General features: G+C 41.9%; 1 protein-coding gene across 7 annotated transcripts in view; it reads right to left on the bottom strand.

Annotated features, from left to right (window-relative positions):
• Positions 1 to 27047, bottom strand: part of LOC135525987 (centrosomal protein kizuna-like) — a 36306-nt gene extending 9259 nt beyond the window's left edge. Inside the window, exons 1-14 of one of the 7 annotated variants that reach the window (XM_064953985.1) lie at positions 26874 to 27047; positions 26061 to 26123; positions 24435 to 24597; positions 22841 to 22918; positions 20471 to 21080; positions 19930 to 20257; positions 16530 to 16649; positions 15706 to 15870; positions 14277 to 14427; positions 8975 to 9137; positions 8394 to 8456; positions 7007 to 7087; positions 6661 to 6730; positions 802 to 3335 (exon numbers count right to left, since the gene is read on the bottom strand). In XM_064953985.1, the coding sequence (XP_064810057.1) occupies position 3335; positions 6661 to 6730; positions 7007 to 7087; positions 8394 to 8456; positions 8975 to 9137; positions 14277 to 14427; positions 15706 to 15870; positions 16530 to 16649; positions 19930 to 20257; positions 20471 to 21080; positions 22841 to 22918; positions 24435 to 24597; positions 26061 to 26123; positions 26874 to 26938 (2121 nt within the window). In that variant the 5' untranslated portion in view covers positions 26939 to 27047 and the 3' untranslated portion in view covers positions 802 to 3334. Of the gene's footprint in view, positions 1 to 801; positions 3336 to 5048; positions 6132 to 6660; positions 6731 to 7006; positions 7088 to 8393; positions 8457 to 8974; positions 9138 to 14276; positions 14428 to 15705; positions 15871 to 16529; positions 16650 to 19929; positions 20258 to 20470; positions 21081 to 22840; positions 22919 to 24434; positions 24598 to 26060; positions 26124 to 26651; positions 26709 to 26873 lie in introns of those variants that run through there. The other 6 variants (XM_064953984.1, XM_064953980.1, XM_064953981.1 and 3 more) reach the window with 6 other exon arrangements.
• Between the last annotated feature and the right edge of the window lie 344 nt (positions 27048 to 27391).

Below are 27391 nucleotides of genomic sequence, written 5' to 3'. Positions count from 1 at the left end.
TGTTCCTTTTGTCCATGTGGGAAAGGGCAGTGTGAGGTGCAATGGTGATTGCATCATCTGTGGATCTGTTGGGACGGTATGCAAATTGGAGTGGGTCTAGGGTTTCTGGGATGATGGTGTTGATGTGAGCCATGACCAGCCTTTCAAAGCAAATCATGGCTACAGACATGAGTGCTACGGGTCGGTAGTCGTTTAGGCAGGTTACCTTAGTTCCTGTGCCCAAGGACACTATGGTGGTCTGCTTAAAACATGTTGGTATTAGACTCGGATAGGGAGAGGTTGAACATGCTTCCTGCATTAATTTTCGCTTGTAAGCAGGAATCAGGAGAATAGAATTATGGTCAGATTTGCCAAATGGATGGCGAGGGAGAGCTTTCTATGCACTGTATGTGTGGAGTAAAGGTGGTCCAGAGTTGTTTTCCCTCTGGTTGCACAATTAACATGCTGACAGAAATTTGGTAAGACCGATTTAAGTTTCCCTGCATTAAAGTCCCCAGCCACTAGGAGCGCCGCCTCGGGGTGAGCGTTTTCTTGTTGCTTATGGCGGAATACAGCTCATTCCATGCTGTCTTAGTGCCAGCCTCTGACGGTGGTGGTATGTAAACAGCTACGAAAAATACAGATAAACTCTCTAGGTAGATAGCTTTTCATGAGATACTCTACCTGAGGCGAGCAAAACCTTGAGACTTCCTTAGATATAGTGCACCAGCTGTTATTTCCAAAAATACATAGTCCGCCACCCCTTATCTTAACAGACGCCGCCGTTCTATCCTGGCGATACAGCCAGCTGTATGTTGATAATGTCGTCGGTCAGCCATGGCTCCGTGAAGTATAAGATATTACAGTATTGAATGTCCCGTTGGTAGTTCAATCTTCCGCATAGGTCAGCGATTTTATTTTCCAAAGATTGCACATTTGCTAGCAAAATGGAAAAAAAAACACTGCTTTCCAATTGCCTTCGAATTCCCCCCTTTTCTCCGCCTTCTCTTCACACAAATGACGGGGATCTGGGCATGTTCCCGGGAAAGCAATATGTCATTCACCTCGGGCTCGTCGGACTAGTTAAAGTAACAAAAGGATTCTGCCAGTTCGTGGTGAGTTAATCACAGTCCTGATGTCCAGAAGTTATTTTCGGTCATAAGAGATGGTAGCAGCAACATTATGTACAAAATAAGTTAGAAAAAAAAAAGTTACAAACAACGCAAAGGAGAATTTTTTTTAAAATAATGTCAGCCTTCTTCTCCGGTTGCCCTTTGGCCCTAATCTATGGATTTCACATGACTGGGCAAGGGCACAGCCATGGGTGAGCCTGGGAGGGCATAGGCCCACCCACTGTGGAGCTAGGCCCAGGCAATCAAAATGAGTTTTTCCACACTAAAAGGCTTTATTACAGACAGTACTCCCCTCAGATGATCCCACAGGTGAAGAAATTCAACGTGGAGGTCCTGGGCTGGCATGGTTACACATGGTCTGCAGTTGAGGCCAGTTGGACATTAAGCCAAATTCTCTAAAACAACACTTATGTTAGAGAAATGAACATCCAATTCTCTGGCAACAGCTCTGGTGGACATTCCTGCAGTCAGCACCCCAATTGCACGCTCTTTCAAAACTTGAGACATCTGTGGCATTGTGTTGTGTGACAGAACTGCACATTTAGAGTGGCCTTTTATTGTCCCCAACACATGTTGCACCTGTGTAATGATTAACCAGCTTCTTGATATGCCACACCTGTCAGGTGGATGGAATATCTTGGCAAATGAGAAATGCACAATAACAAGGAGGTAAACAAATGTGTGCAAAACATTTGAGAGAAATATGTTTTTTGTGCATATGGAACAATTCTGGGATATTTTATTTCAGCGCATGAAACATGGGACAAAGAATTTACACGTAGCATTATGTTTGCTCAGTATACAAATTGTTTTAACTACCGAAGTTAGACAACCTACTTATTGGAATGTGACACATTTTCTAATTCCATTTTCTACTTACTTTTATCATGAATAGAAATGAAAACACTTTACATTGTGCGATTAAAAGCCCAGTGCAGTCAAGAAGTTGATTTTCCTGTGTTGTGTATACACATTGAGTACACAAAATATTATGCTCTTTCCATGACATAGCTTAAACCGGGTTTCACCTTGTTAGTCTATGATCCATTATCGATGAAACTCGTTAAATCCACTTCAAATCAGGGTAGATGAAGGGGAGCAGACAGGTTAAAGAAGGATTTTTAATCCTTGATACAATTAAGACATGGAGTGTGCATGTGCGCCATTCAGAGTGCATTCGGAAAGTATTCAGACCCCTTGACTTTTTCCACATTTTGTCACATTACAGCTTTATTCTAAAAATCGGTTAAATAAGTCACCCCCCCTTATCAATCTACACACAATACCCCATAATGACAAAGCAAAAACAGGTTTTTAAAAATATTTTAAAATGTATTAAAAAACTGAAATATCACATTTATATAAATATTCAGACCCTTTATGCAGTACTTTGTTGAAGCACTTTTGGGAGCGATTGAAGCCTCGAGTCTTCTTGAGTATGACACTACAAGATCAGATTCAAGTCCGGGCTCTGGCTGGGCCACTCAAGGACATTCAGAGACTTGACTCGAAGCCACTCCTGCGTTGTCTTGGCTGTGTGCTTAGGGTTATTGTCCTGTTGGAAGGTGAACCTACGCCCGAGGTCCTGAGCGCTGTGGAGCAGGTTTTCATCAAGGATCTCTCTGTACTTTGCTCGGTTCATCTTTCCCTCTATCTTGACTAGTCTCCCAGTTCCTGCCAGTGAAAAATATCTCCACACCATGATGCTGCCATCACCATGATTCACCGCAGGGATGGTGCCACGTTTCCTCCAGACGTGACGTTTGGCATTCAGGCCAAAGAGTTCAATCTTGGTTTCATCAGACCAGAGAATCTTGCTTCTCATGGTCTGAGAATCTTTAAGCGCCTTTCGGCAAACTCCAAGCAGGCTGTCATGTGCCTTCCGTCTGGCCACTCTATCATAAAGGCCTGATTGGTGGAGTGCTGCAGAGATGGTTGTCCTTTTGGAAGGTTCGCGCATCTCCACAGAGGAACTCTGGAGCTTTGTCAGAGCAACCAGTGGGTATTTGTTCACCTCCCTGACCAAGGCCCGTCTCCCCCGATTGCTTAGTTTGGCCAGGCTGCCAGCTCTAGGAAGAGTCTTGGTGGTTCCAAACATCTTCCATTTAAGAATGATGGAGGCCACGGTGTTCTTGGGGACCTTCAATGCTTCAGAAATGTTTTGGTACTCTTCCCCAGATCTGTGCCGCGACACAATCCTGTCTCGGAGCACTACGAACAATTCTGAGGACAAAAAGGTGGGGGCGGAGGGGTTGTTTGAAAAGACCACCTGAAATTCAGCCTGTTTTTAAATTAGTCGATAGACAAAGAGAGAGTGCTAAACCGCTCTGCCAATAACAGCTAATTTTCAGTTTTCCTCTCCCCACTCAAACCACTACGACAGCCCTAGTAAAATTCTTGCTTGAGAAATTGCTATTTGCTAAGAAGCTAATGTTTATTTTTTTATAAACAATTTTTATTGAAGACAATCACAATATGGTACTTAATTGTTACCCGTAAGGGTTAGGGTTATCAGACAGATATATATGAATACTGTTAGATATGGTGTGATTGACTGTGGGAGGAGGAGAGGAACTCAATGCAGGAGAGTGACCTCGTCTGACAGTATCACCTCAATGCTGTTTGTGCCCGTTTCTCTTGCCCAGTTCCAAATGAACTCACAGTGGGCTATATGGAGTTACACCCATATTGCTTACACAATTACAATGCTTGCAGATCTACAAATGAAGGGCCATCAAGTGTCTAGGGGTAGGAGCAAGCATTTGTTTTTAGACTGGGCATGTGTCTGCCTTTGCCATGAATTCACAATGGGAAAGAAAATTGTCACCATATTATTTCTCTGCCGAAAGTCTCTGAACACATTTCTGTCAGCTGTGCTCTAAATCAGGCTCTGTTAGTTTGTCTGCATGTTCGTTGGTCTCTCTACCTGGCACCTTCTGGTGCCTGATCTCGGTTTCTCCTCCCACTCGCTCTCCCTTCCTCTCCCTCCCTGCCAGTGTTCTTTGAGAGATGCCACACACATCGCTTCTTCCTGCCTCTCCTCCAGAGGGATAATTTCTGATTATGACACTTTGTGTCTGTCTGAGTGATTGGGTGGGGGGGGGGGGCGCGAAGCGAATGCCTGAGCACATCCTGTTGTCCAAGGGAACGCTCCACACTAATTGTCAAGTCAAGGTTTTTGTCAAGCAGGAAGAAGGCATCACAACCACATCACTCACTGATTACTGGAGAGGGAGAGATCACCTATGTTTTCTTTTTCAGTGTGTGAATCTTTTCTTAGATCAAGGCCAGGCCCAAAAAAACAAAGGAAAAAAAGCAAAGAAAATATAAAAACAAGAAAGGAAAAAGGAACATCTGAAATGCCTACAGTAAAACATCACAATGAATGTTGCACAACAGGAAGCAGTGGCATGCACCCCCAGACAAAGGGGAACAAGTAGTCTTTACATGGAGTGCAGCTGCTTATTAAGTCTCACTCCTTGCATTATTCCTTTCATCCCCACTCAACCACAAAGTGATTTTGCTTTACCACTCACAATGGCAGCAAAAGATTTCTAATGGATGAATCCTTAATAAACTGTTGTTGCAGCTCAGTCTGCTTGGCCGTGACTTATAATACAATAAACAGCACATTCTATACTCTGAAAAACACTGTGGAGGAGAGAGAAAAATACTGAATATGAAAGACCTTGATTCTCTCCAATGCCATAATAGTGAAATGAGCACATATAAATGTGTTAAGAGTATTTCTTTGCATCTTGTATCAAATGTGCGTATTTAATCTGTAAAGCTTATTAAAGGCAGAGTCATTGCTATGCAAAGAGGCACCCAGCGCTTTTCTCTTGCTTTTCAGCGGAGTGTAGTGTTTGGCCAATAGGACTGCCCCCCCCCCGCCTCTCATTCTGCATTCATAACATGCAACATTTGCACAATGCATCTCTCAAAGGCTCCTGAATAGAGGACCGTAATACTCATGTAAACAACTGCAAACCAATTACTTAATGAATCGGGCCCACACATAATGAGGAGCCATACAAAGGCCTATAAATGCATTTTTTTTGCACCAAAGCCTCTGCTTTAAACTACAATCCCTCAGCTGTAGTCTCGGCTTAACTGGGAAATCATAATTATTGTCTAAGACAACAGAGAGGAAGCCATTTTTTGAGTCCAGCCACAGAGTCGTTTGATGTCACTCATCAGCTCACTGACAAAATAAAGCAAATCATAAAAAATAAAAAGGATGAAGTAGAGGGGAAGAGAGGAAAACACATAAGGACAGGGTGAGAGAGAGGAATAGAGAAAGGGGGAAAGAGATGGGGAGAGAGACATTGAGATAGGGAAAGACGTGGCAGAGCATGCTGCAGTGTTATGCTTCTGTTCAAGTGCAGGGTTTCCAGACCACTTGTAGAAGCAATAAAGCGCAAGAAGTGACTGTGGTAAGTGGAATGCTTAAAACGGAAGCATCCGGGGGTGAGGAATCACAGAAGAGCAGGAAAGAGGTGCAATGGTGACTGCTCTTAGCTGTCGCTCTACAACAGATCACTCCTCCCCTGACCAGAATAGGTGTCAAGCATGCAAAACTAGTCATTAGTCTCATTTCAATAATTTATGCACAGGACCAACACGGCCACAGTGGCCAATCAGAGTGGTGTGATTCTCTCCATTTCCTCGACATTTACATGTGTTTTATCGCCTTCCCATGCTCCTTAATGACAGTGGAGACAGAGCGATCAGAGGGTCTGGAGTCTGAAATTGGCTCATGTTTATTAAAGAGGTATAGTCATTGGGTTGGCACTGGCAGACAGTAGCGCCTCAATAGAACTGGGCCATTATGCCCTTCCCTCTGCTAATAGGTAGACTGAGAGACCCGCTGGCCTGGCCAGGGAGACGCACACTTTGGGCCCTTGTGTCAGCGTGGTGCCCAGTAATCACATGAAATCAGAGAAGATTATTCCTCATAACGTTTACCCAGCCATTACCTTCCCAAATGGGCTCCCGGTGAAGAGCTGCTCTGAGGACCTACAATTGCAGATTTTGATGAAGTCGTGTTGATATTCAAATGTGTGAAAAACATGCAGCTATTCAGACGTTCTTTTCCTACCACTCAACACTTTGATTTGAGCAGCCTAAATGCAATTCAGGATGTGGGGAAGCTCTGGAAATGAAGGGATGTGTCATCTTAAAACTCCTCCTTGTAAGTCTTCTTTTCAAAACAGTTGTTTCTGATTTTCTATTTGTTGAAACACAGTTTGTACACATAGCGCAAACCATTTGGGGTCAGATTGGATTTTCCAAACTAGTTTAGTTGGCAACGGTCTGGTTTTATAGCTAGCCTCCTAAAACAAAAACCCAATAAATAGTGAGAGCAGGCTTTAGGCTTGATAACAGTCTGGCCTTTTGTTTTCATGCACAAGTTAATGGGTGGCGCCCCCTTGATCTAATGGAAATTAACAGGGAATTATGAGAGCTACATGCAGATGTACATCATTACCTTTGGTGTCTGGTGGCCTATTTCCATAAAGGGTGTGAAGAAGAACAATGTCCTTACCAAGGGTAAGGGTCTTGATGAGAGGAGCGCTCAACCCTCCCAGTATTCTCTTCATAGCCATCATTTATTCCTTAAAGAGCAAACAAGACAGATCAAACATTTTGACGTGCATCTAATTACACAATAATCTATGTTGTGTATTGACATGTAGGTAAATAGACGGAGACGAAAAGCACCGAAGACTGACAAAATAAAACCTGTACACAGGGTTGTATTCTTTATACAACACTTGTGCCAATTCTTTATAGAACATAGAACAGTGAGACATATGGTCAGTGTTGACTGATGATTAGGCCACGGTGGCTCGCTGGAGGGGTGGGGTGGTGCAGGCGCTGTCTCCCCTTACCTGTCAGATCCTCCTCGTCTCCAGAGCTCTGCTGCCTCGCCTGCGTGGCAGACTGTTTAAGCAGCTGATATGCTTTTGTCTCTGTTTCAAAAACACAAAATGTCAGAGTTAAATATTGACTCAAAGCCCAGGTTTCCAACTTTCAGAGGCTGTGTGTTTGATGAGACAACACGCTCCGATGGCTGGCTCTTTGGGCCTTCTGATGAACAGTGGGTCAAAACACAGCGCAGGGCAGGCTAAGCTGTGTATTTAAGCAGTGTGCACACACACGCCAAGGGGAGTAACCGTTTCCACGACACCATAACCACCCTCCACCTTATCTCTGTATCAGGTTGGCAGGCACCCCAACTCGGAAGAGAGAGATTTTCTTTCAATAAAACACTAACTACTTCCATATACAGTGGATTAGGTCTGATATTTGAGAACTACACAGGCTTTACAATCTATAGAGCAGCTAGCTGTATGTCATAAATGGCCAATTGTCTCAAGTTGATGACACTAACACACTACGGTAAATCGAAACATAAAAGCGTTATATCTGGTCGTTTTAATCCAAGTTCAGGCCAGGGGTCGAGTTTACGCATCCAAGAGTGCTATCCATAGGCAAGAATCCTTTGAACTCTGTGGGCCACAAATGTATGTTTGGCCTTCCAGAAATGATGAAACAATGGAACATTTGTATGCCAAATATATCTAAGTATCTGTCCATTGTAGTTGTCTTGTCTGTCAAATCATTTGCTCGGACTAACAAGTGCATGTCACTTTGAGCATTTACATCCACACATTATTAACTCATTACCTTTGGTTGCCCAGCAGTGGCTCCAGCCATGAAACTGGACTGGAAATGTTTCTTTTCAAAACAATATTTTTCTTTTAATTAGTTGAGAGTTGAAACTGGACTAGTTCTGTGGTCCTGCGTCCTTGGGGGTGTTCCACACATGAAACGCCCAGTAGGAAATCCCATAGCCTAGTGTAATAAGAAATCATTTTGAATTTCTGAGATTCTGGCTGTGGACTAGTACACAGGCCGCTTTCAGATCCCGTCTTTTCAAGTCTGCTGCTGCACAGCATTGTTTATAAGATAATGAGAACCAATGACAGATCTTTGGCTACACCCCGGTGTCCTGACAATTAAACAGCTGCATTATGCGGGGCGCGAATTATCAATTTGGCCTCGCCTCTGCTCTGGCCGGCTGAAAACACGCACTGTTTCTCCAAGATAATTAGAGGAACTGCACAGCTCTTCAGGTGGGACTTTGACCCCAGATTCACCTTGATCATCCGACTACAGCCATCCATTTAAAAAGAGCCCATTATCGGCTGCTGTGGGAGGAAAACAAACGGCACACAAGAACTCTGAATGCAGGGCTCGGTACTGCCTTTTTACCTTTAATAGGAATACTTTCCACGGGGCTCTCGTCTTGGCTGTCCTCTTCACCACTTTGTAGTCCTGTAAAAGAAAGGGAGGCCCACACAGAGCTCAGAGACAGGGGGAGGCTAGGCTGGGACTCTGGGTTTCCCTTTGTCTGAATAGAAGGCCCTATGAAGACTGAGGCTGCCAGGGATTCAGAAAGAGGCCTATGGTGAAAGTGTTGCGATTCTTTGTCATATGGGGGAAGTTTCCTTTCAGTGCAGCGATTGCTCATACTTAACAGAAATGGCACCATTCTACAAACGCTCACATCCCAACCTCTCTGTCTCACTGGGCAATTATCGACTTTCCTCAGTTTGAAATGTTGTGTAAACTTAAGTTGCAGTATGTGCAAATTACTTCTGATTATCATTTTTTCAGTCTAAAAACATTTGCATCATTGGACAGGGCCATAATCACAACTTCCCTCGTTAGTTTTAGTCTTGAGGCTGGCTATACAGTTTCATTATCATAACCGAGTGATGCATCACTACAAAGGAGTAGCACATTAGCTAACAACTGCCCATACCGAAATGGTGAAAGAGAGGGATAATGACCTTGCATCCCTGAGGCGCCGTGCTCCTGAGAAGGTCTGGCTGGTTGGACCTCCGCAACGCTGTCGTTGAGGAACGAGGGAAGGCCACAAGATGAAGACTCACTCTCCACGGAGGGGCACTCCTCACTGGACCGGGACAGAAGTGTCCTCAGCAGCACTTTGGCCTGCAACCATGGCAAATTAAAACCACATTATAACTGCTCCCACATTGTGAAGGGAGTGTCAAATTGAACTCCTAATGACTAAACAAGTAATCTACCCAGGCCTGGCTGTGGTACAGAGTACTGCACACATCCTGACTGTGACAAAGAAAATAACTAGAAATTCTTTCTGGTTTAAGCAAAAGAGATTATCCTCTCTCTCTCTCTTTCTACTCTCCCTCCCTCACACACACACTCCTCTCATCCATGAGATTAGACAAGTGCCTAAAGAACGCAATCATCCTCGCGTTAACGTGAAATGCGTTAAGTTATCTCCACTTGGCGGAGAGGATTGAGACAAACTGCTCTCTTCCTTCCTCTCAACTTATCTCCCGGGAGACGAGGACACACAAAATTAAGAAGAGCTGCTCCATGTGAGGAGGAGGAGGGAGATGGACACGGTGATTCCATTCACCGTATCAAACCAGCCATCATCATCATCATCTGAGCGATAGGCCCTCTCTTGTCTTCAAAGCCTGCCTCTCGGCTCAGACGGCCCTTCACAACTTTTAATGAGCGTTAATATGAAGGGGAAGATCAGGACGATTTAGAAACAGACAAACCTGTACAATATTAGTTGTGATCGGCAGGTCATCGGGAGACTGATAGCGTGTACAGGCTTTCATATCCTGAGAGGAGAACAAACACCCAATCTGATCTTTTCTTCCTACTCAACACTCACAATCCAAAATGTCCTGATCCCTCCTCGTGATATTTCTCTTTTTAAATATATTCCAAATGCACCACGTAGTGGAGAGAGCTCTCACAAACCACTGCAATTGAAATATCAATGAATGCAACGGTTGGCCCTTCAATATTCAAAGGGTCTCTGAGTGTGCATGCGAGATGCATGCTCCCGTTGGTCACAGAGTGGTGAAGGCTGTGTGGCAAGACGTGAATGGAAATTCTGTTTGGGCTCGTGTGTGAGAATGAAGGAGAATAAGCTGTTGTGTGGGTTTGTGAGAGGGGGCAAGAGAGAGAGGGGGGACGAGAGACGAGAGAGAGAGGGGACGAGAGAGATAATGAGAGCGAGAGAGAGAGAGAGGGGGCAAGAGAGAGAAATAGAGAGGGGATGAGAGAGAGAGAGGGGGGGGGGTGAGAGAGAGGGGGCGAGAGAGCGAAATAGAGGGGGGCGAGAGAGCGAAATAGAGAGGGGATATGAGAGAGAGAGAGAGAGAGAGAGAGAGGAGGTTTACACTTAGGCTCTTCCTGATGCGCTTGGACATGGTGATCAGGATTGCGGCACCTCTCTTCTTTGTCAGTTCATATTTTTAAGAGCCTCTACAGCCTCGCAAGAACCAGAGCTAAAATGCTAGCAGCCTTTTCAGGAGATTGGACACAAATAAGATTGTTATTTTTTGAAACTGATTTATATTGAAAGAAAGAAATATTCCCTACTCAATCCAATGTTAAGAGATTAATCTGTACAGACCTACTCATTGATTTGTGATACAGTTACAGTTGAAGTCAGGAGTTTACATACAGTGGGGCAAGAAAGTATTTAGTCAGCCACCAATTGAGCAAGTTCTCCCACTTAAAAAGATGAGAGGCCTGTAATTTTTATTATAGGTACACTTCAACTATGACAGACAAAATTATATATTTTTTTCTCCAGAAAATCACATTGTAGGATTTTTTATGAATTTATTTGCAAATTATGGTGGGAAATAAGTATTGCTTTTAAACAACTTGGAAAATTCCAGAAAATTATGTCATGGCTTTAGAAGCTTCTGATATGCTAATTGACATAATTTGAGTCAATTGGAGGTATACCTGTGGATATATTTCAAGGCCGACCTTCAAACTCAGTGACTCTTTGCTTGACCTCATGGGAAGTCAAAAGAAATCAGACAAGACCTCAAATGAATTGTAGACCTCCACAAGTCTGGTTCATCCTTGGGAGCAATTTCCAAATGCCTGAAGGTACCACGTTCATCTGTACAAACAATAGTACGCAAGTATAAACACCATGGGACCACGCAGCCGTCATACCACTCAGGAAGGAGACGCGTTCTGTCTCCTAGAGATCAACGTACTTTGGTGCGAAAAGTGCAACTCAATCCCAGAACAACAGCAAAGGACCTTGTGAAGATGCTGGAGGAAACAGATACAAAAGTATCTATATCCACAGTAAAACAAGTCCTATATCGACATAACCTGAAAGGCCTCTCAGCAAGGAAGAAGCCACTGCTCCAAAACCGCCATACAAAAGTCAGACTACGGTTAGCAACTGCACATTGGGACAAAGATTGTACTTTTTGGAGAAATGTCCTCTGGTCTGATGAAACAAAAATAGAATTGTTTGGCCATAATGACCATCGTTATGTTTGGAGGAAAAAGGGGGAGGCTTGCAAGCTGAAAGAACACCATCCCAACCATGAAGCACGGGGTTGGCATCATGCTGTTGTGGGGTTGCTTTGCTGTAGGAGGGACTGCTGCGCTTCACAAAAGAGATGGCTTCATGAAGTAGGAAAATTATGTGGATATATTGAAGCAACATCTTAACATCTTCAAGGGTCGGGGGCAGCATTTGGAATTTTGGATGAAAAGCATGCCCAAATTAAACTGCCTTCAACTCAGGCCCAGAAGATAGGATATGCATATAATTAGTATATTTGGATAGAAAACACTCTAAAGTTTCCAAAACTGTTAAAATAATGTCTGTGAGTATAACAGAACTGATTTGTCAGGTGAAAACCTGAGAAATCCATTCAGGAAGTAGGAATTTGTTTGATGCCATTACAGTGTCCATTGACTTAGGACTCAAATTGCAGTTCCTATGCCTTCCATTAGATGTCAACAGTCTTTAGAAATTGTTTCAGGCTTGTATTCTGAAAAATGAGGGAGTAAAAGCAGTCTGAATGAGTGGACCCTGCCATGTCACAGAACTTTTTCATGCGCATGACCAGAGAGAGTACCTTTCTTGTTCACCTTATATATTGACGAAGTTATTGTCCGGTTGAAATATTATCGATTATTTTGGCTAAAAACAACCTGAGGATTGAATATAAACATCGTTTGACATGTTTCTATGAACTTTACGGATACAATTTTGATTTTTTTTGTCTGCCTGTTGTGACTGCGTTTGAGCCTGTGGATTACTGAAGAAAACACGCAAAGAAAACTGAGGTTTTCGGATATAAAAAGAGACTTTATCGAACAAAAGGAACAATAAATGAATGTCTTCTGAGTGCAAACATGTGAAGATCATCAAAAGTAAGTGATTAATTTTCTCTTTATTTCTGACTTGTGTAACTCTTCTACTTGGCTGGTTACTGTTTTTAATGATTTGTCTGCTGGGCTATGTTCTCAAATAATTGTAAGGTATGCTTTTGCTGTAAAGCATTTTTGAAATCTGACACAGTGGTTGGATTCAAGTTCATCTTTAAACCAATGTAAAATAGTTGTATCTTTTCTGAATTTTTATAATGAGTATTTCTGTATTTGAATTTGGTGCTCTGCAATCTCACTGGATGTTGGCCTCGCGTCCCACATACTCTAGAGAAGACATCAGTCAGGAAGTTAAAGCTTGGTCGCAAATGGGCCTTCCAAATGGACAATGACCTCAAGCATACTTCCAAAGTTGTGGCAGAATGACTTAAGGACAACAAAGTCAAGGTATTGGAGTAGAGGTCGACCAATTTTATGATTTTTCAACGCCGATACCGATTATTGGAGGACCAAAAAAGCCAATACCGATTAATTGGCCAATTTTTATTTAATTATTTGTAATAATGACAATTATAACAATACTGAATGAACACTTATTTTAACTTAATATGATACATCAATAAAATCAATTTAGCCTCAAATAAATAATGAAACATGTTCATTACGTTTGACCCAAGTTAAACAATTTCAAGGCAATGCTACCAAATACTAATTGAGTGTATGTAAACTTCTGACCCACTGGGAATGTGATGAAAGAAATAAAAGCTGAAATAAATAATTATCTCTACTAATATTCTGACATTTCACATTCTTAAAATAAAGTGGTGATCCTAACGGACCTAAGACAGGGAATTTTTACGAGGATTAAATGTCAGAAATGGTGAAAAACTGAGTTTAAATGTATTTGACTAAGGTGTATGTAAACTTTCCGACTTCAACTGTACATGTGTCAAATTAACAATGACAACCCTGAGCACACAAACAAAGAAAGCAACAGAGGATTCAGGAAGGAAGAGGAGTAGCAATGATGGTACCTTACTCTTATCTCAATCTTTCATCCTCTGTGGGCCTGGTGAATAGTCTGTCATTTCATGGCCGGTTTAATTGGGCATGCTCTGCTGCAAGGTCAATGAGTAGGGAATTTCAAAGACTCCCGCCTCTGTTGTGAAGAAGGTCTAATGGCTGCCTCATTCACGTGGGCCTGGGCCACAGCAATACTTCAGCTAATAACAAATTAAAGGCCTGTGTTTTTCAGGACAATAAGCCACAGGATGAAAGGAGTCTGGGCAGAGCCTGTTATTTGCGATTAGCACATGGGTCAGAGTTTCCTTTGGCCAAGGTCACCCTGTGTAGCAATCTGACGAAAGGGAAGCACTACATTTCACACACACACAAAGTGTGAGTCTGTCTGTACAGATGTTTTATCCGGGTCTCCTGAGTGGCGCAGCATTCGAAGGCACTCTGCATCGCAGTGCGAGAGGCGGAACTACAGACCCGGGTCACAACCGGACGTGATCGGGTGTCCCATTGGGCGGCGCGCAATTGGTCCAGCGTTGTCCGGGTTAGGGAGGGTTTGGCTGGGGCTTTTACTTGGCTAATCACGCTCTAGCAACTCCTTGTGGCGGGCCTGGAGCCTGCAGGCTGACCTCGATCGTCAGGCGAATGGTGTTTCCTCCGACACATTGGTGCAGCTGGCTTCAAAGTGAAGCGGGTGGGTGTTAAGAAGCGCGGTTTGGCGGGTCATGTTTCAGAGAACAAATGAGTTTGCATTGATGAGACAAGATCGAAAAAGGGGTTAATTTTTTTTTTTTTATAATAAAATAAAAGAAATAAGTATATCCTTGTAATGCATGACATGTTCTTCCTGTGCATGACAGAGTATGTACTGTAAGAAAAGGTACTGTACCCTGAAGTGTATTGTGAGATGCATACCTTGGCACTATAGGAGGCGTTGTATGGCAGCAGCAATGGAGTGAACAGCTGGACGAGGCGCTCGGGGGTGAGGACATGGTAGTCCTTCAGCAGAAGGGCGTGCTTGAACCAGCGATCCCACAGAGGAGCAGCATCAGGGGGGAGACGGGAGCTGCAGCATGGAGGACACGCTGTACCGTGAGCGAGGATCACAGGCTTGTATCTTACTACAGTAAGATACAACATAAACATACTTTATTACAGTGAGAGAATGCATTTATACATATACTGTCCATCTATATAGTGTAAACACTCCAAATATAAACAATTATGGAGTTGGGTCATTCATGCATGTAATGGTGAGAAAGAAAAACTCAATGGAAAGAAACACACAAGGTGCGCCTAAAGAAAAGGTAGTGTAGTTTGACATCTTGATATATTGACCAAAGTTGGCTTATTTTATATTTGTGAATTGAAGTTAACCTAATGACACATAAGTTGGCTACATACTGAGAAAAGGTCAAGCGACCACAGTAGGGTATAAAAGATACTGTATCTCAAGACACTTTCTTTTTGCCTGAATACAATAAGGTATTCAGGCATAGCAGAGCTTGGAGCTATGGTTCAAAATGGGGCTCCTCATTATCAAAAGAAACCAGTCACAGATAGGGCATTTCATTTTCTCATGACATTCACACACACACACAGAGTTACTGCTTGAGGTAACACCAATGACCTTTACATTTGTGGAGGATGGAGATGTGTTCACGGACATTCAATTCAAATCTCAACCTGTTCTAAATATGTGCTTCCCCTCTCCTCTGAACTCCAATCAAACCTTCAAGAAAAATGCACAGGAACTAATCTGCTCTTTGTCTGAAAAGTGGAATTCATCTTTGAATCGGTTCACTTTTCATTTGGATGGTGAGATTGTCTATTGGACTCAGTCACTTTTAGAGCACTGATATCTCTGCTCAATGACTCCATTATAGCTCACATTTATTACAGGAGCAGAGTTGAAAATGTTCCCGTCTTGACTCACTCAGACTTGATGGAATATTTAGCAAATATAATACTAAGGGACCCTGAAGCAGCAACACAAGACCAATTGAAGCATTTTTCTACCTGGGTTTTTACAGCACATACATGCCGTCTTAAATAATTATCAAGTAATTATCCCAAAATAATATCAAAAGCAATTAATAATTTTCTCTAGAAAAACAAAAGGACGCAAAGGAGAAAATAAACATTCTGTACATGAAGGCTCAATTTCAAAGGGTCATAACATTACTGACCAGCATGAACCTGAAGATCATTTTAACTGCCTCACCTAACACACACTTCTATATACGATTGAAAAGCAAATGCATCAAATTATACATTTTCAGAACAGTGACATCAAAAAAAAAAAAAAAAGACTTATCTGGTGCAGAGTTCAAAGAAGCCTTACCTTATTTTCCTGGGCTCGGTGGTGGACCAGTTGGAGCTAACTAGCTCTTCGGGTAACAGGCAACCCATTGACATGGTCCATGACAACCTCTGAAGCTGGTGAAGGACGACTGCTCCACATGCATCAAGGTCCTCTCCATTCAAGCCTGCCCTGGCGTTACAAAGGCTGACGAATATATAGAGCGGAGTGAGCCATCGCCATGGAACCCGGGGCTCAGCCTAGCAGCCCACAGGTCAGGAGTATAGAGCACAGCAGCTGTTCTCAGTACACCCCATGTTAGGGATGAGCCCCAACACACACAAGTCCCAAACACATGGCAAAGGCCACAGCAAGAGACAAACGCACACAATTCACCGTCTGACAACCAGGTGACAGTAGTTCTGATCATTCTGGCAAAAAGGCAAGAAGTTGGGAATGTTATTTCCTTCCCTGCTATTCTACTGCAAACACTTATTGATAATAAAACATTTGTATCTTTATCCTCTTGTACAAAAATGTAATATATTTAGAAAAGTGTTCACTTTCGTTTCAAATGACACATAGCCAGTGCATTTCAATGACTCCCAAATGCCAAGAGGACCATAATTCAGCAGCAAAGTGTGGTTACTATGACAATCCTGTGTCTTTGAAAAACCCTTAGAAACCAAGATGTACTGCAAGAGCATTGTTGGTGCCAAGTGATGACACTTAATTTAAAGTGAGAGCCCTTGGCGGCAGGTTAATACATTTTCCCCAGATCCACGAACACTGGTTGATAATGAAAATAATGGCAGCCAAACTCAAGGCAAAGACCAAAATCGTTTCTAAATACGGAAAGAGCTTACCTGATCACTTTATTGCGTTTGCTATCGCCAAGTGACGAGACACAGTACACACTTCTTTCTCCTCTGTGGAATCGTTCTTCGATGCTCTCCAGTAGATGGAAGAATCCCTCCATGGACAGTCTGAAAGAACATGTATATCAAATGAAGACACAGAAACAAAAAGTCTGACTGGATTTGAACCATACGTGTTTACAGATTTTTCCTCTCTCTGTGTGTGTTTAAGGGGTCAAGGCACTATGGTAGCATTTATATTGACTGACATGTTAACCAATGTCAGAGATGGGCCTTCAACCATTCAATTCGATGTCAATTGATGCGGAGTGAATACCAGGTAGGAAAATAAAGTGCCTCAGCACTGGGTACACAGCTAATAAACTGAGGGCTTAGGAGCATAGAACAAAACTGTTCTTGTGTCTCATTTCAATATAACAGGGGCCTGGAAATTATTATAGAAAAACATGAATTTCATCCATATTCGGACAGCGAACATAGCCCAACCTCCCAACAAGAAAAAACCCAAGATGATTTCTTTTGGTGAGAGATTTACACTTTAATCTGGCCATGTGAGGCTGTAAAAATGAGAAATGGGTGCCTAATGCATGTGGATTGGGGGAATCCATCTCTTTCTTGAGCATTAAGCTCTGGGTGGCCCTCATTGAATTCCCCAGAAACCCCAGCCGAGATCCTAAGCCCCCCAACATAAAAGGGGCAAAAAGAATGTATGACAATCTATAATGGGCTCCGGGGTTAGAGGTCAGCAAACAATTGCTCCTTCCCTTTTGCAGGTTGTTTCCTGGTAACATCCTGATTAAGCTGGCAGCTTGAATTATATCCATGACATGTAGTGCACCATCCATCTGCGCTAAGTCCTCTTCAATGCAGCTGAAGTAGCATGGGTAAAAGCTCTGCCTTTTTTCCTCCCGTCAGCGTGGGCCTTGAAATTGTCATCAACTTACTCTACATTTTATTTGTCAGTGCTCTTCAAAAAGGGACCTTTTAACTAAAAAAAGGGAATTAGTTGTGTGCACCAAACCTCTCCGCATTGTTGTGAGGGCTTCATCGCGAGGTCTCATACCACACGTTTGGTGTTGCTGTGTGTGTCTGAGTCTCGACATCATCAGGAGTGTATTATTAGTAGGGATGGAGAGGGAGGGGGGGGGGGGGGTCAGCCTCTGGCGAGTGATATAACACTGACACTGTGTACAGTAGAGATTTCACCATGATTTCCTAAAATGTAATGGTCTCAACATGAGTGATTGGTGTCAGATCACTTTCAGGGCATTTCTTTCACACACAAAGAAAAGGGAAAATGCTGGAAAATACTATTAGTTGTATCAAATGGAGAGACCTGGTTAAACAAATAACACTGTACAATTATTCTCACTATTAAAACGGTTGAATGTGAGAGTACACAATAACCAGTCAATTCAGACTAACCAGTACAATCCAGACAGCCTTTGTCCGTTTGGAACCATTTCTAAGTAATGCCCTTGATTAAGGGGGTTCGTACTCAGACACTTCATATAGTTACAGAAACTCTACATGATTTTTAGAAGAAAAAAAAAACATCTCACAGCTGACATAGCCATGACGTTGTTGTCTTAACAACAACATAATACAAGTAATTCCCAGTCACCACAAGAGACATTGCACAGCATCTTCTAATTATGTACATATTTCCACCGTCACAATTTAAAAAAAAAAACTACTTTTTAATCACTTATTTGTTAATATTAAGATACTTTTACTGCACTAAAAAGAGCTTACAGGTAAGCATTTCACTATCACTGTATCAGTGGTTTTTTTTTTTTACTTGTCATGTTTTGTGTGGACCCAAGAAAGAATAGCTGCTGCTTCTGCAAAAGCTAATGGGGATCCTAAATAAATAAACACTGCATCCCTGTGAAAGACTCCAGCCATTACGATGAGCACTAAAGAAAACCCAAGAGGGTTTCTGTTCTCTACTCCCTCACCCAGGTCACACCAGGGGGAAATATAATGGAATAATGGAATGAATTGCCAACGCTTGTTTTCCTGCCTGGGAGCTGAATGGGAAAAGCGATATAAACTCTAACCTTGACGTTGAGTGAGGCCGCGTGGCACTGGAGACAGGCTGCTCTGAGCTTCACATCAAAGCTTTGTGTCCCCCCCCCCCCCCCCCTTATACACAGGGCTCCATGTTAACAATGGAGAGCTCAGATTCTCCCCTCCCCATCGCCGCCACAACCAACCACTCTACAGCTTCCCTAAAGGGCACAGTGGAACATTTAAATAAGAGTACACAACATCTAAACAAAAACATTCATTGTTCAGGTTCTAAGTACAATCATTTGCCTGTTTTATTTTCATTCCATGTCAAACTTCAACCCTGATACCAAGCGAACAATACATTTTTGTTGTTGTAGCAGATCAAATGTTAAAATAGTTGGGACTGTAAAAAGAAATGCTGTATTTTGGTGGCCTTGGAAAACATTTGTACAATACACATGTACAACTGGAAGATGAGGCCTATGCAATGAGGAATATACACCCATGCATTGCAAAATCTAAATCACAGACAAGCTACAGTTATTTATAAGTTTCACCCCTAAACAATTACTTGTCTACCAACACATATACTGAGAATTATCTTAACACATAGATATGCGTATTATAGCTACATCTATAGCGTGCCATCAGACTTTTTTCAGAGGACAGTAAAGATCTGGATTAATGGACAGAAATTGTCACTCCGTTCACTGTGCAAGCCATCACAAGCCATCCTTAAAATCAGAGGACACCAAGCGCTGGATTTCTTAGTGTGAGTGCCTGTCCACATGCCCACCCTCCAGAACACTCTATGGAGCCACAAATGTCCTCCTCCACTGAGACTTCCTGAGGTCTCCCAAGCAGAAAATTGCTCTGTTACAGCATTATCTTGGATTAAGGCAATAATGTTTGTCACGGGTCCTAAACCCTCCCTATAAGGTGCACTGAGGCTAAAGCGGCTGCTGCTGAGAAGAAGTGAGTGCGGTGGGTCGTGTGGAGCGGGACTCCCACCATCCTCTCTGGCGGCTACAGATGTGGCGCAAGTCAACTGTCTTGAGCAGAATCCCCAGTGCAGCTTAGCTATCCTGCAGCCCAGTTCAGCTTGGCCACTCTGGAACATGCTCATGTAAAGCTGTAGCTTCGCTGCTTTAGCCTGCCCCTCTGTTTAATTTACTCAACAAAAAAACTGAATTAAACAGATAGGCTGGGAGGAAAATGTAGAAAAATGTTTACAAAATTAAAAAGAACTGTGTTTGTTATGATGGCTGACATAAGGGTTTAATTGAATGTCATCAAATGAATAGACAGCTCTTTCCAGTGCAGTGCAACACTTCACTGAGACCGAAATGTAAAGTACATAACGAACTCCTACCTTTTCAATGGGATTTCTGGAGACGTGGATTCGCTACGTGATTCTGGTCTCTTCCTAGGCTCTGGAGTGTCCAGTGATTGACTGTGAACACTGGCGCTGCGGAGCTCCCTCTCGCTGGGTGGAATAGCACTCCTCTGTGGTGGGCTGTCTGTCCTCCTGGTGTGGCTGTCTGTCCTCCTGGTGTGGCTGTCTACATGGACTACACCCTCTGGCACCTTTGGTAGCTCAGCCAGGTCAGACTCAGTCAGGGAGGTGGACAGGTCACTACCAATGCTGGTCACTGACAGCTCCATACTGGAACTGGATCTACTAAGGGTTTTACTCTTCTCTAAAAACACATAAACAACAGGCTATTTGAATCAGTGTGTATATGTAGCATTAGAAGTCAAAATATATGCATTTCAGCAATTCCTTAAAAGGAACATGTTTCAACCAGATTGCTAAGGAATAAAATAATAGCTAGTACAGTGAAACAACGTACAACATACAGAGTCTGGATATCTTCTGGCATTTAATATCTTTCAGTAATAAGATCACCAACCTGGCACATCTTGAGATTCTTTTCCCAAGTCAGTTTGAGGCAGTGATCTTTGCAGAACTCTCTCCACATCTTCTTTTATGCTCTCCTGATGACCAGACCCTCTACCCAGAGTGTATTCTGCAGGTGAATTCCTGTCCCACATATGGCTGATAGTGCTGGGCGATGGGCTATTCTTCTCAGGCCTCGTCAAGGTCACCCGAGGTGAAGTCAGTTGTTCATCACCTCCAAAAGGCACGCCGGCGCTGGCTGTTAAGGTACGAACAGATGGAACCACTGCCGCAGTCCTTTCATGTTTGTCACACAAATTACAGCCGTCGGGGGAATCGTTTGAGCCTGAAATGTCAACTGATAAAGACGCTCCGCTGTCGGCAACGACCTCTCTGGAAACTTTGGAGTCATTCGAAAGGCCACTTTGCAGGCATTCCGAGGCATGTGATGGATGATTTGGCGAATGACGCTCCGCTTGTCGTAAGTGTATACTTGCGGTGGCATCTTCAGCCGCGGAACTTCTGGAGGTCTGGCGACCCATGAAGATTACAGATGGTTGGCGTAAACCCCTGGCCTGTGGTGAGGGGGACTCACCCTGAGGATGGCAATTCAACAAATCTTCCTGAAAAACAGGAAACAATTTTTTTTAAAGCTAACCCATTCACGGTTACTCAATGTCAAATAGCAAAATGTTTATCAAAAGCAATGCATTTTGGAGATCATATCTAGGGATGCAGGTGTATTGTGTAACTCCAGTTAAATTGACTGCTAATTCATATCATTATGCTCAAATCATATCCCCAAAGAGCAACATTTTTTCTTGTCACAGTCCACATTCCAATTTGAGCAATGAAAATTCGAAAGACAATGGTACTTCAATTAATATATAATCATAATAACACGACGTACCATACCATGGCAAAATAGCGTGAAATGGTCAAGGATACCCTTCAGCCACAAGCAGCAAAGACATTTCAAGTTGGTGTAATATTGCTCCTACAATTTTCTGCTTCTATAATTCTGTTCATTCTCCTAAAAATGCAACACTTGCAAATTAGGTTATAAGGGCTTCGTCTTCAAAAACAAACAGCGGAGTGTTTTAAAAGTATCACGTTTTTCTGTTAAAAACGCTGTTTATTTGGGTCAAGGTCATATTTATTTCCAAAAACCCTCTTTCAGAAGAATGTTACACGATCAATGTTTTAACTTCTAATCATATAAGCAATCCTCTGTACAAGTTGTGATTCATGTCTGCTGTGGCACCAAGGGGGTCGGAGAGAAAGCTAAAAAAAAACCTTCCTCCAAACATAATAACAAAAAGTATGGCTTCTGTTTCTTTTCTGATAAGAGTCTTAAATACCAAACAGTTAGCTGCTTAATAACATTCACTGTAAACCATGCAGCTCTGCCCAGCAGATCCACAAAGTAGGTAAAAAATAGGAAAAGTTAATTTCTTGGCTGAGTGATTCCATCGGTAGCTGCAGGGCAAAGTAGAAAGTGTTTCACTAAAGTAGCAATTGATTCTTCTATCAATCTGCGGCACGCGCGTGCTCTTCCAAGGAATGTATTAAATATGAAAATCATATCCCGTTATCATCTGTCTCCAGCTTTCAGCCCGGTAAGCTTCCCTTAATGAATGCTGTAGCCTGAGGGACATGCACACTGCCAGCAATGGCTTGTATGCATAATGGAGTGACGGTACCATTTTGCTCATTACAATATCGCCAAGCTGAGGGGGGGTTGTGCACACAGTCACAAGTGACTGCTCTAGACAGCATGCTCCAAGTTATTATGAGATGTCTTAGACATTTCATCTAAAAGAGCTTTAACTGCGTTAAGTGAAGGAAGAAGCAGCTATAGGCTTGAACTACATCGCTTGTACAGATGCACCAGCCAGGATTAGACACCTGCATTATTACAGACACAGTTAAAATGTATACTGCTCTACAGATTTGCTCTGCATAATGTCTACTTTTCTTTGTTGTTCCAAAGCTGAAAACACAGTTTGATAGAGCTAAGATTTGCATTATCCTACAAAAACAAAAGGAGAGAGATTTGCCATAAGAAGAGAATACTGTGTGAGTCAAATATTTTGGGCCAAATCTTCTGGTACTCTAAAATATAAGAATTGCATAATACATGGTACGCATTTCCCAAAGACTATTTTAGACTGTATAACTTTTAAAATCATATAAATGACCCTTATAACAAACAGCAGACTACTACTACAGCCAGAATGAAACATACAGGTAGCTTAGTTGCAAGTCATGTATGTTCTTTGAAAAATGTGTTAATTTATTCTAATCAAAGGTTAGGCTTAGATCTATCTTCTAATTGACTTTTTTTTTGTAATTTCAAGAGAATCTTAATTATTATTATTACCTTGTCTATTTTAAGATTTGGCTCTTCTTTCTTCTGCCTTGCTGTCATAAATCTGGAAATTCTATTCAAGCATTCAACCTGAGAAATTCAGGAAGAAAATACAGTCAGTAGAGCACAATTCATTTAGCAAATGTCCCTTTTCAAAGTGATCAATAATTCTATATCTATTGTACCGTTTTTCAATGCATCAAAAAAAAGAGGGATACATCGTTGGACATTGTCCTTATCAGAAAGATCTACATAATGAACATGTCATTATCTTGGTAATTGTATACATAGGATGTTTCTTCAGTGTGATAAAACCGTGTTAAACATGTTCTGCAAACACATTTAAAAACATAGACAAGAGGAGCGGGTGAAATCCAAAGTGTCCAAACATGAGAGTTAGTCACCACGGGTATTCCCCAGTGAGTGTCCTCCATGGTGCCTGCAACACTCTTAATCATCTGAGTAGCCAGACTGACTGCCCTAATCCCAACTCCAATTAAACAGTCTAATGGTGCAGTTAAGGGCACTAGGATTAACTCCAACATCCCAGGCCTTTTCTTCAAAACAATACAAATTGCACACAAAAAAAAGCTACTTTTGTTTATCAAAATGACTAAATACACTTGTTATCTATTTGCACTGATTCGACAGCGACTGATATGAACAATGAAGTCACGAGTGATTATGATTAGGGTCAGCATCATTTGTATGTGTGTGTGTGGTCGTACTGTATGGTACTGGAAAAATAGGCTGAAATATCTAAACAAGAAAACAAATAGTGACTTAATATAAAAAATATCTTCAATTGAATGTTCAAGGTACCTTTTCACAGTTGTTTGACTGCTTGACAATGAAGCCATAGCACACTTGTAACAGGAAGATGAATGAAACAATGTGACAACAGAAAATTAGTTATAAAAATCAACTGCAAACATTTATGAATCATAAATGCATAAAAAAATAAAGAAAGCAACTGCTTGAGGGGGAAAAAATAAACCTCTGGAGCACTTCACTGTCTCAATATTGGGCAATTAATTTAGCGAGTCATAATTAACCAATTTTGTTAATTTGATATTAAGCTGTAGAGCACTGTTGTTGAGTTAAGCGATAATCTGACTCATTCATTGTTTTCTCTTGCTCATTTGCCTGCAGTGATAAACTGCAGTGTTCGAGTGTTTACTATTGTTACATCAAGCAAATGAGTGTAAATATCCCTACAGTGTACGGCAATTAGAGCATGATACTAAGGCAATTGACAATAAGAACGTCATTGAAGTGCATGCATCATATTTTTGAAATTCTAAAACATTTTTGTGTTGTGAAATGGCCTTGTAAATCATGGTCCCACACTCACATTAACTATTCTTCAGTACATAAGGGACAATAGAGCATGAGCGTCAACCATAGGTTTACTGTACAGTGATCTTTATTGAATCATGTAAAAAGATTTCAATAAAAAGGTGCTCTCCATCTCAATCATGTAAATCGTGGTACAGTTTGCAGAGAATCATAAGCCTTTTAAATTCACAATGCCTAATAACAACTCTGCAGCTGTGGCTACATACTGAACAGATGAGACACTGGCACTGCAGTGTCCCAGTCTTACCTTGTGTTCATCCAGAGGGTTACGGTCAGGACAGTGCTCCTTCATGCTCATTTCAATGCACTCCACATCTCTCAGGAGCTCCAGGTTTCGAATTTTTGCCTGTTTCTCTCTCTCACAGATTTCCTTGAGATAACTACGGAGTGTGGCACACTTTATCTGAGGACTTAAGGCAATAAAGAGATGTATTCATTTAAGGACACTCATGCAAATAAAAGCCAGATGTGCAGTACTATTGTGGAATGTGCCACCTCCACACATTATTCTAAAGAAATGGTTACTACGGCAGTGTTTCCCCTATATTAATTTAGCTGCGGCACCCTGCCACTCTCCCCCCGATTATAATATTATTATTTTTAAGATGGAATGTGCCACTATATTAAGAGGGAAAAGTGCCACTATCTGCCACCGCCAACGCAGCCGTTGCTATTGTTTTTTCTTACGATGCAGACGTCACCTGGCGTGACAAAAACATTTGCAGTACATAATCTGCTGTTCTATCAGGGGGAAAAAAACAGTGTTCTTTGTTGTTGTAATTTCACAAACGGACGTGGCGGTTTCACCATTAAGGACTCCAGCTTTAAATATTTCTGCCAAGACATTCCTTTAAGATCAGAGTGACAAGTTACAATGTACAGTATATTTGTAGCATTTGATGCATTCAGAATATTTGGGGGGTTTTCAATTAGGTAAATGCAGATGAGCAACCCCATGCTTCAGGCCTTTTATTTAAATTTGCCCTCTAGTCTCCTTTCCCCTCTTATCACCTAGCACCACTATTTTTTATTTTACCTTTATTTAACTAGGCAAGTCAGTTAAGAACAAATTCTTATTTTCAATGACGGCCTAGGAACAAACAGTGGGTTAACTGCCTTATTCAGGGGCAGAACAACAGATTTTTTACCTTGTCAGCTCTGGGATTCGATCTTGCAACCTTTCGGTTACTAGTCCAACGCTCTAACCACTAGGCTAACTGCCGCCCCGATGCGGCATCAATTGGGCTACAGGTTATAATGTTTTTAAAAGGGAAAATTATATTTCAGATAGTGTCAACATACTTACATTGTCATTAATTTTGAAGTAGAATGTCCTTTTAAAAAGTCACCAGAAAGTCACCAGTCGTTCCACCCCCCTCCCCCAAAAAATATTCCCCCACTACCTTTGCCACTGAAAAATATCCTAGGGGAAACACTGTACTATGGAGTAGGCCTATCTCTATGTTCTGTTTTCACTAGCATTCCTCATTAGTAGCTGAACAGTTTCGAACTTCAGTATACAGTGAAAACAAAATAGCGTTGCATTGTATAGGCCTAATTCATACCCGAGTGACTACCAGTGAAATAACTAGCATACTAGTATAGCCTAATAACAGTGGTACTACTAGTCTAACTGTCTGTACTTACAAAACCACTATAATGTCATGCCTACACAGGTTATTGCTTCATCTTTACCCTGGAATAAACCGGGTGCTGTGCCCACATAAAGGAAATACAACAATTTGGGATGAAAAATAATAACTGGATAGCTAATGAGTGAACTGTTATTATGATTAAGGGTTTGATAAACAATGCACATAAAGATAAACTGCTAGCTAACGAGCTACATTGTTAATTGTTGGGACCCACTTACCCTCTCTTGTCAGATCTGCAGTAAGCAAACAACTCCCTCTCCAACTCAAGTCTCCTCTTTTCCCTACAGGAATAGATTAAACAGATGTAGGCTACATCGTTTCCCCCCCCATCTTTGCATCATACGAATAAAAACTATTATAGGCAACAAACAAAGACGTGTCCCCATAACATACTAGCTTCAGCAGCCCCATGAACGCCCACAATAGTGGTGTTCTGTGAGAAAGAAAAGGTCCAGTTGGTCGTGCACGGAGCTAAACGTACATTTAACCGTCAACATTTTCATAGTTAGCTAGCTACAGTAACGTTACAGTAGCTAGCTAATTATTAAACTACTGATTAGTCGTCTGATCTAACGTTGCTGCAGTTCTGGTAAGAATGACATGTTTTACCAGTTCGTATGAAACCGGTATTGCATACACAGTGAAATGAGTAACAGTAGCTATTTAACGCTAAGCTAGCCCTATCTAGCTAGCTAACGTCGTTAGTTTGCTGTTGGTGTAACCCCCTACTAAGTTGGTTAGCTAACGTTAGCTAGCATAACGAAAATATGCAATAGTTATTGTTAAAATTATACATTGAGGTTACTTACATGTCTTTTTCAAGACATAGTTGCTTGCTAGCGCGTCAATCCGCTGTCTGGTAAAATAGACCAACAGCTAGCTAGTTAGCCGTTGCTAATGGTTAGTTAGCTAGCCACTTTATCCATTGACACATGGCGTGAAAAGCAGCAGCAGTGTCGGGAGAGTGCACAACTCAAACTCGTGGTGTCAAAGGGGCCTGGCACCAAAAGGAAAACGGGTTAAAATCTTACCTTTCATGCATGCTTTGTTGAATGGATCCAATTCTTTCATAGTATTGGTCCTCACAGAACGCCATGACAACAACGTTCCTTGCCCTTTGCGCCCCGTTTTTTTACAAGCAGCGAAATCGTAGCTACTGAAAAGTGTTTATGCTGGTTGCCATGAGCACCACTTCCCAGAGATCCCCTCTTGTAAACAACAGGAGCGGGAAAGTAGCGAAGTGATGTGATTTGCGCTGGTCTAGAATCAGTTTACAGACTGTACCAATGACTGTATATGAACGGTACACTCATGCAAATGAAAATGCATTTGGAATCAAACTAATTATTGCATACATACAGGGAGAACGGGCATTATTTCCCTATAATCAAATCAAATTGTATTAGTCACATGCGCCGAATACTTACGAGACCCTAACCAACAATGCAGTTTCAAAAAAATCTAGAGAAGAAGAGATAAAAGTAACAAGTAATTAAAGAGCAGCAGTGAAATAACAATAGTGAGACTATATACAGGGGGGTACCGATAC

The sequence above is a fragment of the Oncorhynchus masou genome, chromosome 32, assembly GCF_036934945.1.
Source record: "Oncorhynchus masou masou isolate Uvic2021 chromosome 32, UVic_Omas_1.1, whole genome shotgun sequence".
Lineage (NCBI taxonomy): Eukaryota > Metazoa > Chordata > Actinopteri > Salmoniformes > Salmonidae > Oncorhynchus > Oncorhynchus masou.
This window is presented reverse-complemented; position numbering and strand designations above follow the sequence as displayed.